At 46.9% G+C, this 16189-nt stretch overlaps 1 protein-coding gene across 3 annotated transcripts in view; it reads left to right on the top strand.

The window, feature by feature from the left end:
- The window catches only part of Grik4 (glutamate ionotropic receptor kainate type subunit 4), a 424337-nt gene extending 408359 nt beyond the window's left edge, over nucleotides 1–15978 (top strand). For all 3 annotated transcript variants that reach the window (XM_087905544.1, XM_087905543.1, XM_048417251.3), the window contains 3 exons: nucleotides 951–1079; nucleotides 12851–12969; nucleotides 15204–15978. In XM_087905544.1, coding sequence (XP_087761670.1) covers nucleotides 951–1079; nucleotides 12851–12969; nucleotides 15204–15560 — 605 coding nt within the window. In that variant the 3' untranslated portion in view covers nucleotides 15561–15978. The remainder of the gene's footprint in view (nucleotides 1–950; nucleotides 1080–12850; nucleotides 12970–15203) is intronic.
- The last annotated feature ends 211 nt before the right edge of the window (nucleotides 15979–16189 follow it).

Genomic DNA, 16189 nt, shown 5'->3' with positions numbered 1-16189 from the left:
TAAATTGTTTTCCAAGTCTCTTGGCTGTTTTTTCTTAATGACCACAGGTTTTCACCTGCTGTAGGACTTTGAGCTTTCCCCAATTTCATTTAATCCTGTTTGTGTGATTAAACCTGAAATCTTGAACCAATCAAAGCTCCTTGAGCGTATTCTATTGGAAAAGTTATTAAAAGAATTGAACTCAACAGAAAAAAAGCCTTCCGTTTGATGGAGGGACACAGGGTGATGGACAGGGAAGTAGGCTCTGGTTAACTCAGTTATGAGAGTTGTGGGTGCCTGGTGACTGGCTTCTGTATGTGGACACCTGGTGACTGTCTTCTGTATGTGGACACCTGGTGACTGCCTTCTGTATGTGGATGCTCTGGTTGGCTCTTTTCCCAGTGGTTGGTGGCTGGTTATGGCAAATGATAGTCAAGTGTAATGTAGCAACAGTTACAAGCACCCAAGAAACGAATACATGTGAAGTAGAAGTCGGACAACCAACTGAGAACTTTGTGTCATAGGGAGCACACATGGTAGCTTCCGAGAAGCTAATAGGTGAATCTACACCCAATTGCCTGAGTGTCGTGGTGCAGGTCATTGAATTCCCATAGGCCCCTTTTAAATTAGAAAGTGAGGGTGCCAGTCAGGGAGACGGGCGGCACACAAATGTCTGGGAAGCCATTATTTGGCCTGAACTGGGGTCTTTGGTCCTAGGATGACCGTGTTAGACATGTGGCAGGAAGAGAAGTGAAAGAACTGAGCAGTCCGTTAAGCCAGAAGGCCCTTCTTTCAGCAGAGAAGATGGAGTTAGAAGACAATACTGCCTTGGGGATAAGTGCCACATGCTCTATCTGTGCCCCTCCCGGGGTTTAAGTGAACAGAAAGACCAGGATGTATGCTGGGACAGGGAGCTCAGTGTGTCTAGTGGGACACTGACATCCTGCCCGGGCTTCCCTTTGACCCTGTAGGCTCAGTGTTCCGGGATGAGTTCGACCTGGCCATTCTCCAGCTACAGGAGAACAACCGCCTGGAGATTCTGAAGCGAAAGTGGTGGGAAGGGGGGAAGTGCCCCAAGGAGGAAGATCACAGAGCCAAAGGTAAGCACACTTGGGGCTTCCCTCCTGCTTTACAAGACCGGCATGGCCTGATTCTCCTGCCCAAAGTCTAAACAGTGGCTTGGAGGCTACTTGGACACCAAAGCCTAGATGGGGCTGCCAGGAGACCAGTCCCATCCTAGAGTCTTTTCTGCTGTAGGCGCCAGTGTCCCCTCCCCCACAGATCCTAGAGCAGGATCCTAGCAGCAGTGTTACCTGAATTTTCCTCTCACATTCCAGTGCCACTGTCTACCCTGGTCCTCAGCTACACTGTGTTAGCTACTTGTCTATTGCTATGATAAAAGACCACATGAAGGCATGGTGTCAGGAGCAGAAATTGAGGGCTCACATCTTGAATGGCAAACTGGGAATGACCCGCGATGTTGAAACGTCAAGGCCCATGCTCCAGTGACATACTTCTTCCTGTAAGGCCACGTTTCCTTAACCTCCCCAATGAGCATCACCAACTAGGGATGAAGTATTCAAATGCTAGCCTTTCTGGGGGACATTCTCATTCAAACCGACACATCCATCCTCTTGCTTCCCTCCTGTGGGGTTGCAATAGTCTGATCTCCTTTTTCCCCATTCTTGTGATTTGACAGTGGCCAGAGTGACTCATGTTTAAAATGCAAATGAAACCACAGATTTCCTCTGCACAAGCCCTCTAGCAACTCCCTCTCTCACTCAGAATAAATTTCAGGTTCCCTGGACCCTCAAGGCCCAGTGTGATCTATTGTCCTAGACTCTCTCTTTTATTTCTGCTCCCCAAGCCTCCCCATCTTGCATCTTGCGTCCATCCTGGAGTCAGAGCACCTGCTCCCTCCCCTGTGATGCTCTATCTCCAGGCTCCCGTAGAGGGGACTCCTTCCTCTCCCATCTGAACCTATTTTATTTTATTTTTTCTAGGCTGCACCACTGCCTTAGAGTATTGCTTATGTGTTTGTTCTCTTCCCACCTTTATGGGAGTGAAGATTTCATAAGAGCGTGGTTTGTCTTCCCAGCGCCAGCACAGGGTATTTTCTTGAATCAAAGAATGATGGATAAAGGAATGGCACTGCATTGGGTTGAGTGGGAAACAACCACAGGCTGTGTGGGCAGTAAGGGGTGCAGAGTGTCCCTGACCACCCAGGATTTCTTGTAGGGAGACCCACTAATGCCTGTTAGCTATTTTCAGATGACTAATATTCTCAACATGTCCCGACTTGGACGATAAATCATAGGTCACCCTTGCAATCTACTTGCAGCCTCGATAAAATATGCAACAGATTTGCCTGCTCGTGTTCTCCCTTTAGAAGGAGTAGAATGAAGGAGAGCAAGCACTTGCCTTTGTTTTGGCATGAATGATTGCCCCCACAAGATGTTGAGAGCCACTGTGTTTCTGAGTGTTTGTATGTGGACTTCCATATGGCAAGGCCAGGTCTCTGGAATATGGCTCTAGGGGGCAGAATGTACATAATGTAAAAGAAATACTGCCTTCCTCGGAAGCCACCGACACCACACACTCCTTGGGATATTTCTTTCCCAAGGGCCAGAGCCACCCATGGGAATGACTATTAGTGGATATGGGGCATTGGCTCCATTTGAATCCCTCATTTGATTCAATTTGAATCCCTCATTTGAATCCCATCTCCACCCACTGCTAATCTGTGAACATAGGTATCTGGTTAATGCTGCCTAGCTCGCTCCTGTGTATGTGATGAATACAGAAACCAGCATGCCATAGAGTTGCGGGGAAGGTGAATCTGAGACTAGAAAGCATAGGGCTCTGTTGGTAGGAAAGGCCAGGGCATCTCAACTATTATTAATCTACACTGGAATGTGTGTTGTGCTACTCTCAGAATTCCAGAATGGTCTGTTCTGTTCTGTTGTCTGTCTGCATTTAATTTCCAACTCTAGCCAGTCAGTCATCCAATCAACCAGCGATACTGAGGGACAATGGGCGATCCTGTTCCTGGGAATAAGACAGTCTCAGAGACCATTAAGGGTCTTAAAGTTTCGGGGAAGATCATCAAACAACCCCGGTATTTGCCAGACTACAGTGGAAGGCTGAGGGTGAGTGCAGAGGGGACTGTTATTTTCTGGAAGAAAACCATGAGGGAAATACAGAGGAAAAGATCAGGACATGAATGCAGATTGGATATAATAAACTAGATTTTGGAATTGCCCAGATCCTGAGCAGGCAAAGACAGTGTGAAGAGGGCATTGCAGGCAAATAAGCACCACAGGGAAGAACATGGGGGTCAGAATCTAAAGAGAAGGGAACACGAGGGGCTCCTATGGGATGGGTGAAGCCTTGGTTCAACATATGGACCGATTTGAGAAAGCTGGCTGAAGGTGTCAGAGGTTCTAGAGTAAGCTACTGTGGAAGCACAAAAGCTGGTCCTGTGTGTGATCTCAGAGGTCATTTGGAGAGCATCTCTGGTCCCAAAAGACGGCTATTGCCTTGCGAGAAGCACAGTCCAAACAAGTTCCTCATACTCAGAGCAGACATGATGCTGTTGGAGGGTGAGAGTCTGGGTCGCTAGAGAACTATTTTGGAATGTAGACATTTTCTTACTGCACACCGAAGGAACGTGATCCTAAAGCTGATGGCAGAAGTTAAAGAGTAAACAAAACAAAAGGTTAAGACCCAAAGTCACCAAGACTGCAAAGCAGTTAAAAGGGTGGTCCAACCAAGGCATGCTGGGGTGTGGCCCGTCCCTGCCAAGGAGTCTGCCCTCATGCTGACATCTCCAGCTGCTGTCCCTCCCAGAAGGAACTGAGGATCACAAGAGTTACAAGGAGATATTTTTGCCACTTTTAGAGTTTGGGCAATCCCAGAATTAAATGACACACCACAACAGAACAGCAGCAGGGAAGACCCGTGGAGACTGAGGACAGAGAAAACGGAAGGCCTGAAGTTTCCCCCAAGCTTCAGATGAGAATATTGGAAATCTTGAGTGTAGCGAATGGAAGATGAAATGCCCACACATTTTCTATGAAACACTGTGGTCCCTTCCCATCCTAAGATCAGAGTCTACCCAGTGAACAAGGAGAAGAAGTAGAGGAGAATTTTACCTGAATTTAAGCCGAACTTTACCAAGAAGTGTGCATTTGGCACTGGAGTGAAAATTTAAGGTTGAGTTAGAAGTTAGGTTTATTTGCAGGAAAATAACGGAATCCTTTTTACAGTTGTTGGAAAGGCTTGCAGCTTGGAAAGTCCTCCCCATTCCCCAGGGGTTTATAGAGGCTGATTAGACAGTGGAGTTTGAGGTGGTGGGGAGAGGAGTCAGGAACAGGGAAAGATGAAGTGATGTGAACGGGAGCCCTCTCCATGTTATACACAGGGACCACGTGTTCCCTGGCATAGAGGACAGAACTGAACAGATGAGAAGGAAATTATCAAAGGAGTCACCCTGCCCGGGTTACTGTGCCTCAGAAGACGCCTGGGTCCTACCAGTCTGCCAACACTAGCTTGCGTTTGCAATGTTCTTTGGAACACAACAGCAAGCATTACAGTGAGAGCCAAGGTGCTGGAGCAGGGCTGTGGGGAGGATGCTGTGCACATTCCCACAAGCACAGTGTTGGCTACCCGCCGTAGCAACCAGGGCCAGCTTCATGCGGTGGCCCCACTTCTGCCCTGGCTGAAATACAGACACAAATTATCCAGAGATGCGCAAAACCTTCTTGGCCAAGCAAAATCCCCATGTGGCTTCTTACAGGCCATGCTGGAAGCTCTGGCCCAAGACTGGAGGTGCCTTAGCTTCATTTCTTTCTGGCAAATTAGCCATTGCACTTACTACAGCATCTAACTCACTGATCAGAGGACTCAGACACGAAGGAGCAGCATGACCCAAAAGATCTCTTCCTTGAAGTCTTTAAATGGCCACCAGGAGTCAAGCCATGGGAGCTTTTCCTGTTGTGTCTCAAATAGCAGGAGCCTTAATTTGCTTTCCCCAGCAGCTCCTGGGTCATCTTTCTTTTTCTAATTTGCACCAGTTGGCTTTCACGTGTGCCTAAGGGGATGAGAGGACTATGGAAGAAGCAGGGAGATGGGGGTGAAGCGAAATAGGAGGGTGGTCTTTTTTTTCCTCAGAGACCTCTGAAACTGACAGTAACTGCTGGCACTTCGGTTTCAATTAAAATGTACCAGACAACATGCCGGGGCCTAAGGTAATCCTTTTCTGCTTTGTTATTCTATTAAAATGCACAAAATTTCAAAGAAAAGGAACTGAAGCTTACTCCACTTTAATCCAGAATTACAGCGTGACACCAAGGCCAAGACGAGTTCTAACACTGACGGAACGCCTCCTGTCTCAAGCCTTCTCAACAGGCCGTACTTGGCTCTTGTGTATGCAATAACATTCCCCCTTCCCTTTATAACCTCTTCTCTCTGTTCCCACCCGGATCTTGGTGACCACCTACCTTCCTGCAAACACTGAGAAATAAGATGGCAGATTTGGTAAAAGACTGGCGACTACCCCCCACCTCCCGCCACCAAAAAGAAGACGAGGCTCCATTTCAAGCTGTTTTCATTTTCTTCGGTTTTCTTTTTTCAAAAAAACATGTATTTTATTTGTTTATTTTCTCACTCAGCTCCTATGAAAGGAAACCTTGCTAGCCGCTGGAAGATGCCAGCATCCCCATGCAAGGGGATTGGATTACCAAAGGCTTCACAGAACAATTGCTAGACAAAAGGTGATGGGTGAACTCCAAGGAAATTAAATACCTTTATCTTGAAAAACAGGAGCTCATAATCAGGGCTTCAAAGGAAGACAAATGCTCCACCAGGCTGTGAAAATCGGGGTCCCCTTTCAAGAATGGCAAAAGGGCAGTGCTGTCGACTTTCAGAACCCTTGGATAATAGGAAGTTTGCTGTCTGGCACAGTAGGAATAAAAACATGAGACATCGTAGTAAGAGATGGGTAGGTGGGGGGGGGGACTCTGGGGATGCTTCCCTCCCTCTTTCTTCTCAGAGGCCCAGTGTGGTTACCTGGCTCTCTGGTTTCTTTGGAAAGATCTGAAAATAGAAACCTGACTTTGGGAGTTTGACAGCAGCTCAGAGAAATACTTCCAGGAAGACCATTCTTAAGTAAGTCATACTGAGTACTGGGAGGCAGAGACACTCCAGAGGGTGATCAGAAAACAGAGCACGAATGGAAACAGGTAAATGGTGACCCAACCATCTGGCAACCAAGGAAGGTAGCCGTTCTGAAGACTATACTCACCTCTCTCTGGAAACTGAACTGTTAAGCCAACACATCGATTCAAACATCTGATGTCAAGTTCTACAGAGAGAAAGCGTTCCTGATATGAGCTTGTAGCCTGTTTGTAGAATCCCTCATCCTTATCACCTTGGATGTTCTGGGCAATAGAACCAATTTTCAGGATGCCAGTTGAGTTCTGTAAGCATGTAGTATGGTTGGAGTGATCACAGAGCAATGCCAGAGTTGGTGTGGGGTGAAGGCTGAGGACTCTGCTTTCAACCTGGATTTGGGTGTGGAACCTCAGGCAAGGACCTGAATTCTACACTTTTGTTTCCTTGCCAGGAAAATGGAGTCACAAGTTGTTAAGGGCAACTACAAAGTCAGAGTTAAAATAGTTGTCAAGGGCAGAGTTGAAATCATTAGCACTGAACTTTGCTTGTTCTAGAACTAGTAAACACTCGTAAAGAATGGCTTTTTAGTTCCAGAGAACATAGCTTTGCCAGTAGATTTATTTAGAAATTCTGTTAGCTAAGGAAAGTTGCACAAACCAAGCTGTCTTTTTATGTCCTTATTATACAGTGGGAAGAGTCAGTCTCCTTTCTAGCCAGTGTAATAATTGAAGGAGATTGCAAGTGGTTTGGAAAGTGAGAGGCCTCAGCTTGCATCATGGGACATTATGAAGTACCTCTCCCAGAATGTATTTTAATACATAGCAACATTTCTCAAATGTTTCTTTTGTCGTATGCCCTTTTTTCCCCTTATTTTTCTCTAACCACCCTTTCCAGACTCTACTAGAACTCGGTGAAAGATGTCAGAGTGGGGGCAAGCAGACATAGCAGGCTTTCTGCCTCAGAGTGTGGAGCCACGCAGATTTAATGAATCGTTGGGAAGGTCGTGTAGGTTAGTCTATACATGCTAGAGGAGGAGCTGCTGTTTACAACAAAGAATCCCGTGGAGACAGCCCCATCTGATATAGCCACATGGCTGTAGGAGGATGTGCCTCCAAAACGGTTGAGAGCCATATGGATCACAGAATCTATGTTTGTATCAGATGTTGATGCTGTCTGGAGCTTTGGACCTAGCATGGTGGCCAGCTCCTGGAAAATGCACCATAAAGATCTGTTGATCAGCATCGAAGAGAACATAGGATGTCACTTGTTGAGATTAGGACACTCGTCTCTGTCCTCTCTATGTACCTGTCACCGTGTAGTTACCCCGCACCCACCTACAAACCATGGTTCCAAAAGAGAACAACATGTCTCGCATGCAGAGAGATGCACTGTTGCTTGGAACTCAGTGAGGGTTTTGACGGCTAGGAGCTAAGTCTACCTGAATCTATATCTGAGGAGTGATTCTTAGCTAGGTAGAAAGGAGGGAGGGGCAGGTGGATGGGTGAGATCCAAGACTCTTCACTGCAGTATCTCCTGATGATGTCTGTTCCTAGTTCCAGAGACAACGGAAATAATGCATTTGCATTTGGGAGCCAGTATTTGGATCTGGGCAGTCCGTGAGTGACACCCGAGTTAGTATTTCCTTGGCCAGGGATTTGTGAGAAGAGTCTGAGACTGTTTCAGCTAGTGCGCACTGATTGCTGAAGCACAGTCGAGGCCCAGGCTCAGAGTGTCAGGAGGAAAGCCCAGTTTTAAAGCCGTCTGTCTGGGTGGCTTATACACCATCCCACCCACAGAAGGCGAGGGAGGCAGTGACTAGAGGGCTTCCTGGTCCCTCTTGCAGGTGCTGAGGCATCTGTAAGGGCGGCAAGGTCCTTGCAGGCTGGGGCATAGGCATGCTGAGCCCCTGCAGATGGATGGCTGTGTGCTGCACAAGGCATTAGAATTCTAGGGGGGTGACTAGTGGCTGTGTTAAACAGAACGAGTCTCGCTCTCTGAAGGCGCCCCTCCCCCTCCCTCCTTCATCTATTTCTCAGTTCTCCCTCTACCAGCATTCTATTCTTGCTTCAACTTTCCAATAACTTCCTAAAGGCATGGCTGATATACAAGCCTCGCTCTGCAGAGGAGGAAGAGGCCACTCAGCCTGGGGTTGGCCTGTAAGAGCCAACACCCATGATTAACAGGTGGGCCTCGAACATCGAGACTCTGGGAAAGAAAGACTGGGACTGTTATGGTGGCTCGGGGCCTCTACCAGCATCCTCTGAAAGCCTCAGCTCCTTCTGAAGCTTGTCCAGACCAAACCAGAGTCCCAGTCATCCCAGCACAGACCGCGTGGTCTTTTCTTCCCCGGCCCCCACCCCATCCAACATGGGAGGTCTATGTCATGGAGTAAGCCAGGTTAGTGCTCTGCCCCTACAGAAGCTCTGGACCACCTACCCGGAGCCTTCGCGGAGAGCTGCCACAGTTTACAGTCACCACATACAGCGTTTGATGAGGAGCTGGCTATGGATCACAGTGTGAATCCAGGGTTTTGTGCAACGTAGGCCTCTATGGGGCTGTCTGTCTTCCTTCCTTCTAGCCATTTGTTTCTCTTCATCTTGTGTGTAGGTCTATATGGTGTGCATGTGTGTGCATGTGTGTGTTTGCAGGAGTGTAGGTGCATGAGTGCCTGCATGTGTATGTATGTGAAGGCTGATCTCTAGAATCTTCCTTGATCATTTTTCTACTTTCTTTTTCTTGAGGCTGGGTCTCTTAATCCCAAAGCTCACAAATACTGCCAGTCTGGCTAGCCAGTTTTTCATTCCAAGGCTGGGATTACAGGCAAGCAGTTATACTCACCTGGCACAGTTATGTGATTCTTAGGATCTGAACTCTGGTCCTCTTGCTTGCATGGGGCAAGGGTTTTAACTGCTCAACCACCTTCCAGTCCTTACTGGTCACTTTTTAAATTGAGCATCTCTTATGTGCTACATCCCATGATTGTGAGGTAGAGAGTTCTTCCTAGTGAACTTGGTCTAATGGGAAATCTAGATACATAAACTTAAACCCGTGATTATTGTGTACACATAATTAGAATGAATTAGAATAACACACAATGTGTTACTAGTAAGGCATAAAAGCTATAGACCTGACAGAGTTGTGTATGATTGGAAAAACCACCAAAATAAAGTGGCCCTGAAGTTCAGTAATAAAAGGTCAAGCTAGCTCGGTGTGTGTGTATGCGCGCGCATGCACACTGGACTAGTTATTTTTGCAGTGCTTTACCAGATAACCTGACAGAAGCATCTTTAGGGAGCAGGGTTTTAATTTGATTCAGTTTCCAGGGGATTCCAAACTGTGATGGGAACACAAAGGCCTTCTGTATACTGGTGCTTTAAAATGTTTGAAGTGGTACACATCTACATGGCAGCCAGATGGGAAGCATCGAGAGGCCCGTGAGAACCAGAGGGGCTTCACCAGCTAGTGACCCATTTCTGCCCGCTGAGCCCCACATCCCAAAGGTTCCATAGCCTTCTGCAAATGGCGCCACCAGCTTGAGGCCAAGTGTTCAAATCCATGAGCCCATGAGTAATATTCAGACACAAAGCCACAGAAGTGCTTGAGAGAAATCAAAGAATACCATTGGCACATGGAGGGCATTCTGGGAAATGCAAATAGTTCTGCATTGCTAGAGAGGATGTCACAGGTTTTCCATTTCAGAAAGATGGGTTTTATGGAGGGTAGAGTTGAACAGGAAATGGCTGCATGCGGGGACATTATTTTGAAACTGATGCAGTAGTTCAGGCAAGAATTGGGGCACACCTGAAGGTGGTGGGATGGATTAGGAGATTGCTTAGGATAAACTTGGTAATAGCCAGTGTTTGGAGGAGAGGCAAGAGACCAAGACCAAGTCACTCACCCAGGTGGCTGGTGAGGCTGGGAGAGAGCGTTGAGCTGTGGTTTTTATACAGAGCCATGAAAGGGAGCATGATTGACAGTCACTGCTCAGAGAGGTTGTGTAAGATAGGAGATTTCCAGGAGCTGAAAAACAAAATGTGGGGAGTGATTTCAGAGGGGCAAGACAACGTCACGTTCGAGAGAGCTGGTTAACTAGGACTAGCAGAAGTAAATCCAGATTGGTGAATTCATTTTCTCCCTCAGGTATAGTATCTAGGGTCTAAAAGCTTCTCAGGTGTTCAAAATTATGTTTGAGGGATGAAAATAAAATATTGGTTTCCCAATGCACAAAGAAAACTTGCAAAAATTAAATTAAGACATGTTTAATTAAATATCTCCAAAGTGGAACATTGTTCCAACTTCATTAATTTTTAAATTTAATATTCATAAAGTTGCATCACATTTAGACACAATTTGTGGGTTAGATTTTCTCATTTTGCAAACATTCCCTTGTATGCACAGTGATGGCTGAGAAGTCACAGCCAATTGGAAATTTCTCCTCCATAAAACCAAAAAAAAAAAAAAAGACAAGTTTAAGTGCATTTAGTTGTAAGATGTTGGGTGGATTTTCTTCTACCTGCTTTTGTGTGGGACAGAGTCTACAAATGTGTTTTAAGAACTTTTAAAGTGACCCAGAATAACGCGAGAACAGACAGCTCTCTTCAGAAGGTTCACGGTGATAGAGAAGCAGGAGAACTGGAACAGTTGGGATCTGAGAAGGGAAGGACGTGAGCTGGAAAGAGCCAATGGTGAAGGGAAGTGGGATGGGTCAGGAGGTGACTGAGAGGGGGGTTGGGAATGCAGCCACAGGGCACAGGTGATAGAGTGAGGCCCAGACCCTTGGACAGACCGATTCTTCCTTAAGAACCCCCTTACATTCCATCCCCTCCATATGGATACATTCCATACATACATTCCATATGGATCCTGATATTTTTATAATGCTTTCTGTCTCTGGTGGCCCAGGTGAGAGAGTCTGGTATTCAAATGAACCCTAACGACTTTCCTCCCTGTGTTTAAGCTCCTCTGTCTTGGATTCATAAAGATAGAAGCCCCTGTATCGACTGGCGCAGATTCGGAAGGGCTGACTATGGGAATCTGTAGACCAGAGTGCATGGTCTGTATGATGTATGCTTATGTGAGGCCTTGGACCCACTGGAAGTGGACTGTCAGCTAGGTAGAGAATGCCACTGTGCTGTGTTGTTAAAACAACAACAACCAAAAAAACAAACAAAAAGAAATCAGACACCCACCTGGGTCTTTGTGGTGGGAAACCAGAGGCATCTTGAAATGGCCAGGCAGGGATATCGTGCCAGCTTTCTGAGCTGCATCCGATTCCTGGTCCTTTCTGTGAAGCATCTTAGGTAGTGCAAAACTGACTCTCCCTGACAGCTTAACTAGAGACCAGACACAGAATAACCCCCAAGAGTACAGGACATAAACCCCCCAGTCGCCAGTTTCTTAGATAAAGAAGCTTTCTGATCCCTGATCATGCTGCCCCTTCCGTCAAACATCCCATGTGCCCATCTGACACTTCTATGAGTTTGGTTTCTCCACAGCCAAAGAAAGCATTGAGTTGTGGGGCTAAACCCATCATCAGTGCTGCAAACTGAAATGGCCATAATCATTCTGCAAATAAGTATCAGGATATCTTCAGCTAGCTTGCTAGGCAATGAGGGTACGGTACAACTGTAAAGAACATAAAAGTGCATACATGATTCCAAAGAAAACAATTCCAAACTCGTCGTAGGCCTGGCTGGCTGGGGGAAAGTTTCCCTGGGAAGCTTGCTCCTAATACAGAGTCAGTACAGTTAATGGCCCGGCAGGTGAGGGTGCTTGCTGCCAAGCCTGACGGCCTGCGTTTGACTCCCAGGGCCTAACGTGGTAGAGGGAGAGGGTTGCTCCTCAACGTCCAGATGTGCTTGCTGGCACATATGATGGGAGTATGAGCACACACATTGACACGCAAATAAGTAGGTATAAAAAATAACAAAACACAGAGTCTGCTTCAGATATGCTGATTTCTTAGGTCTTGAGAAAGGGCTGGCGATCTCTATGTCGGGTTTCCCAGGAGTTTCTGATAACAGCCAAGTTGGGGATGCATTAGTCCAGTAGAGGAAAAAGTCTCACTTTCCAAAATAAGTTAATGTTTTAGTCCCTTCTCCCAAATATCCAGGTCCAGGATTATTTCAGAGCTTGGAGACTTGGGATTTTGGAAGACTGGCTGACTGAGCATCCCCTATTCTGAAAATCTAACAATGTTCCCTGAAATCTAAATTGGACCATTGTTCTTTATCTGGTCAAAAGCTTCAAGTTTCAGAGTTTTGGATTAAGAATGACCAACCGGTAATAATCTGACTCTGGCAAGCACGGTTCTTTCTATATCCTTATATACCAAAACACACTGTGAGGAAGATAAGCCAGAAGTTTTAGAATTTAAGGTATTTTGGTGTCGTGTCACTATGAACTAAATCAGATTGGGCCAGCACTTTCCCCTCAGACAGTCCTCAGCTCCCAGCCTAGTGCAGTCTTGTGGTTTTTCCAGCCCCCTTCATTCACAGCTGTGTCTCCTTGCCCTGCTTTACTGCAACCACCCTGTTTTTTTTTTCTCAAATGATGAATTAAATCTTTTCCAGGAATGAATGGATCTGAGAGCCCATCTCCAAGACTCCATTCCGATTGTTGAAGTAACTTCTGCGTTGCTGCGGTGGGTCGTCCCACTCTTTCTAAGTAACTTGTGCTTCTTATCACTCTCTTCCAGGCCTGGGGATGGAGAATATTGGTGGAATCTTTGTGGTTCTTATTTGTGGCTTAATAGTGGCCATTTTCATGGCTATGCTGGAGTTTTTATGGACTCTCAGACACTCAGAAGCATCCGAGGTAAGCTTCCAATGGCTTCCAAAGACATGCACCAACAGCAGTGTGAGACTCACTGGCTTCTGCGTGTACTTTAGACAAAACCTGCAGCACACACCCAGAGGGCACACAAGCCAGGACAGTGGGAACAATTTTAGTCTCCAGAGTAAAAGATCTGAGTGGACACTGTTGTAGACCAGGCTGGCCCCAAACTCTCAGAGATTCGACCGCCTCTGCCTAGAGGCAGAGTGCTGGAATTAAAGACGTGCGCCATCACCGCCCAGTGACATTTGATATCAATATTAATTTCCGTTTCCTTCCTCCCTCCCGACTCTTGACGCCATTCCAACGGCTTCTCCCTGCCCCTATGAAGGGCCCCTGCCCATTGTCTGAACCCATCATTCACAGACTCTTTTGTCCTTTTCCTTGTTCAACATCAGATCTCTACGGTTCCCTGGTATTTCTGCTTCCAGTTCTATTCCCCTCCCCTCTGCCCATTCCTTAAAATGCTGCTAGCATTTATATATTCCACATGAGTCTGATCAAGTAAGCCTTTCATTCCCCAGTGAAACATTCCCTATTTCTTCTCCTGCCTTTTACTCTGGGCCAGCAGTCCACCATCCATCAGCCACCTCAGTACCGCTGTCACACTGACACAAAGTGCTTACATGCCAGGCTGCGACAGCTATAGACATGGAGCTACTTGAACGTGAGGGCTGCCTGTTATCTCTATATTTCCACGGCAGATCACAATGCTTGACCCACAGTAGATGGTAAATGCATGTTGTTATATGCTTGTCACATGTAATGGATTAAGCAGGTGGCAGGGGTTTTGTTGTCATAGTAATTATTAGAAGCGCAGAGGGGTTTAGTGATTTGCCAAGAGTCTTCTGCTATTTCGTGACAATGATGAGTGTAGAATCAGGTCTGAGAGCCTAAGTTGGGCCATATTGTAGGTACAGTTACTTCCATGGCCTGTTTCTCCCAAGAGCTCCGGCAGGATCTGTGTTTACACTGAAATTCAATGAGTCTCAGACTACTCCAGTAGCTGAAACAAAGAGGAAGCTGTATTGGCTGTGCGGCTCTGGTGCAATATTTGCCTCACTGATAGAACATGAGGAGAAGGAGGCGTCTTCTGCCATCATGCGCCAGGGGTGTCCTTCTGGCCTCAGAGATGAGACTCAACCGAGTATGCTTGGACTTTGGAGTTAGACAGGATTAAGTTCTAATTCTCAACGGGATACTCATTAGTCAGTTCTTCACAAACTACACAATATTTCCTGAGTTCCTACGTATACATCTTCTAAATGGATATTGTAACAAGTTCACAAGTCTTTATCCACTGGTCCTCAGACTGCCCCCCCAAAAAAACTAGGGATGGTCCAAGACTTTCATAAGTGCTATGCATATGTATTCCTCCACAAAGTCTGATCAATGTTCCCCATCTTCATTGCATTCTGTGTGAACACACAAGCATTTTGCTGTAGAAACGGCAAAGTGTTTGAATATAGAATTTGTCCCAGACCCACTGGGTACTAAACATAACATGGTGTTCATGCATTGTCATGCCTTTCTAAACTCCGGAATATCCTGAGTTTTGAAGAACAGCTGGAGCCAAGTGTTTGACGTGAGGAGACTGTGGTCCTACAGATGTGGCGGTTGTTTACTCCAGTGATCTTCAGGATGCATCACCTCCAACCACTGGCGACCTAGCTCAGGACATCTAAAAGGAAGTCAAGGCTGTGTTGGCTTTTGGCAGTGGTAGACATGTCATTTTGATGAAACTGAAAGAGAGACTAGGGAAGAACAGGCAGCTACTTCCTCCTCTATAGTATTTCTGGAACGTTCTTTTACAGCCAGGACAACTCAACTGGTCATGATGATTAAAAAGACATGGGAATGGTTGGGCTGAAGACAAAATGAACACATGATGACTTTTTCAAATACCAGGGAGATTGATATAGAAGAGAATGTTTGTTTTAAGTAGGTTTCAAGATCCACCTTTACCTGAGGTCAAGGTAAAAAATTCTCAGGGGTAGAAACTAAGCAGAGTAGAAGAAAGCAGGCATCACTGCTAATGTGCCCAAATGGTACCCTCTCTTTTCAAGATGCTTTTGAGCCTTAAACACGGGTGGGAATGAGACCTTCATTTAACCGTCACACCTGAGATGACAGGCTGTCCCAACACCCTCTGCCTACAGACCCCAGGAGACTAATGAGGCACTCTGAGTATCTGTGACTTCCGCTGTCTCCCTTAGGTGTCTGTGTGTCAGGAGATGGTGACGGAGCTGCGCAGCATCATCCTGTGCCAGGACAGTATTCACCCCAGGCGGCGGCGCTCTGGAGGCCTGCCACCTCAACCCCCGGTCCTGGAGGAGCGCCGGCCTCGGGGCACGGCGACTCTCAGCAATGGCAAGCTGTGTGGCGCCGGGGAGCCCGACCAACTGGCGCAGAGACTGGCACAAGAGGCTGCCCTCGTGGCTCGCGGTTGCACGCACATTCGCGTGTGCCCGGAGTGCCGCCGCTTCCAGGGCCTGCGGGCGCGACCATCGCCAGCTCGCAGCGAGGAGAGCCTGGAGTGGGACAAGACCACCAATAGCAGCGAGCCCGAGTAATGGTGCGAAGGACCGCGGAGCCAGGCGGGGAGGCGGGAGGGCTGACTTTGCAACATCTTTCTCTCCAAATTCAAGACTTAATCACTTTACAAAGAGCATCAGAGCCTGATGCTCCAGAAGGAGGAGAATACCGCCCTGTGGGAGAGCAGGTCTATCTGGACGTTGCATCCGTTGCATCCACGTGGCAGAGATGCTGGCCCTTGTGGGCACAAGGACCCATCTCCTCCAAGAGGGCCTTTCTTTCAAACCCAAATAACATGGAGTCTGGGTAATGGGGCCCCGGGCGGGGACGTTCAAGAAATTGATGGCATCATCAGTTGAATTCCCCCCTAGGAAGGGGCCATTGTACCCTGGGTCTAGTTCTTAACAGGAAAAAAAATTAAACCCAACAGGGAAGTTTTTCTTTTCTGAATTTGTATATTTTTGTTAATGTCCTTTTCTTTCCTGTTTTTCTTTTGTCTCTTCTGGTTTCAAGGTCTAAGGTTCAGTTGTCTTGTGCTTTGGGATGGGGAGTGTGGGTTGGGGGGTGGAGGTCTGACCCCTTCTCTCTCTCTCTCCTCTATCTATCTATCTATCTATCTATCTATCTATCTATCTATCTATCTATCTATCTATCTGATTTTGGAGTT

The sequence above is a fragment of the Myodes glareolus genome, chromosome 4, assembly GCF_982192425.1.
Source record: "Myodes glareolus chromosome 4, mMyoGla1.1, whole genome shotgun sequence".
Taxonomy (NCBI): Eukaryota; Metazoa; Chordata; class Mammalia; order Rodentia; family Cricetidae; genus Myodes; species Myodes glareolus.
Note: the sequence above shows the minus strand (reverse complement) of the source record. Positions and strands in the feature narration are given on the sequence as shown.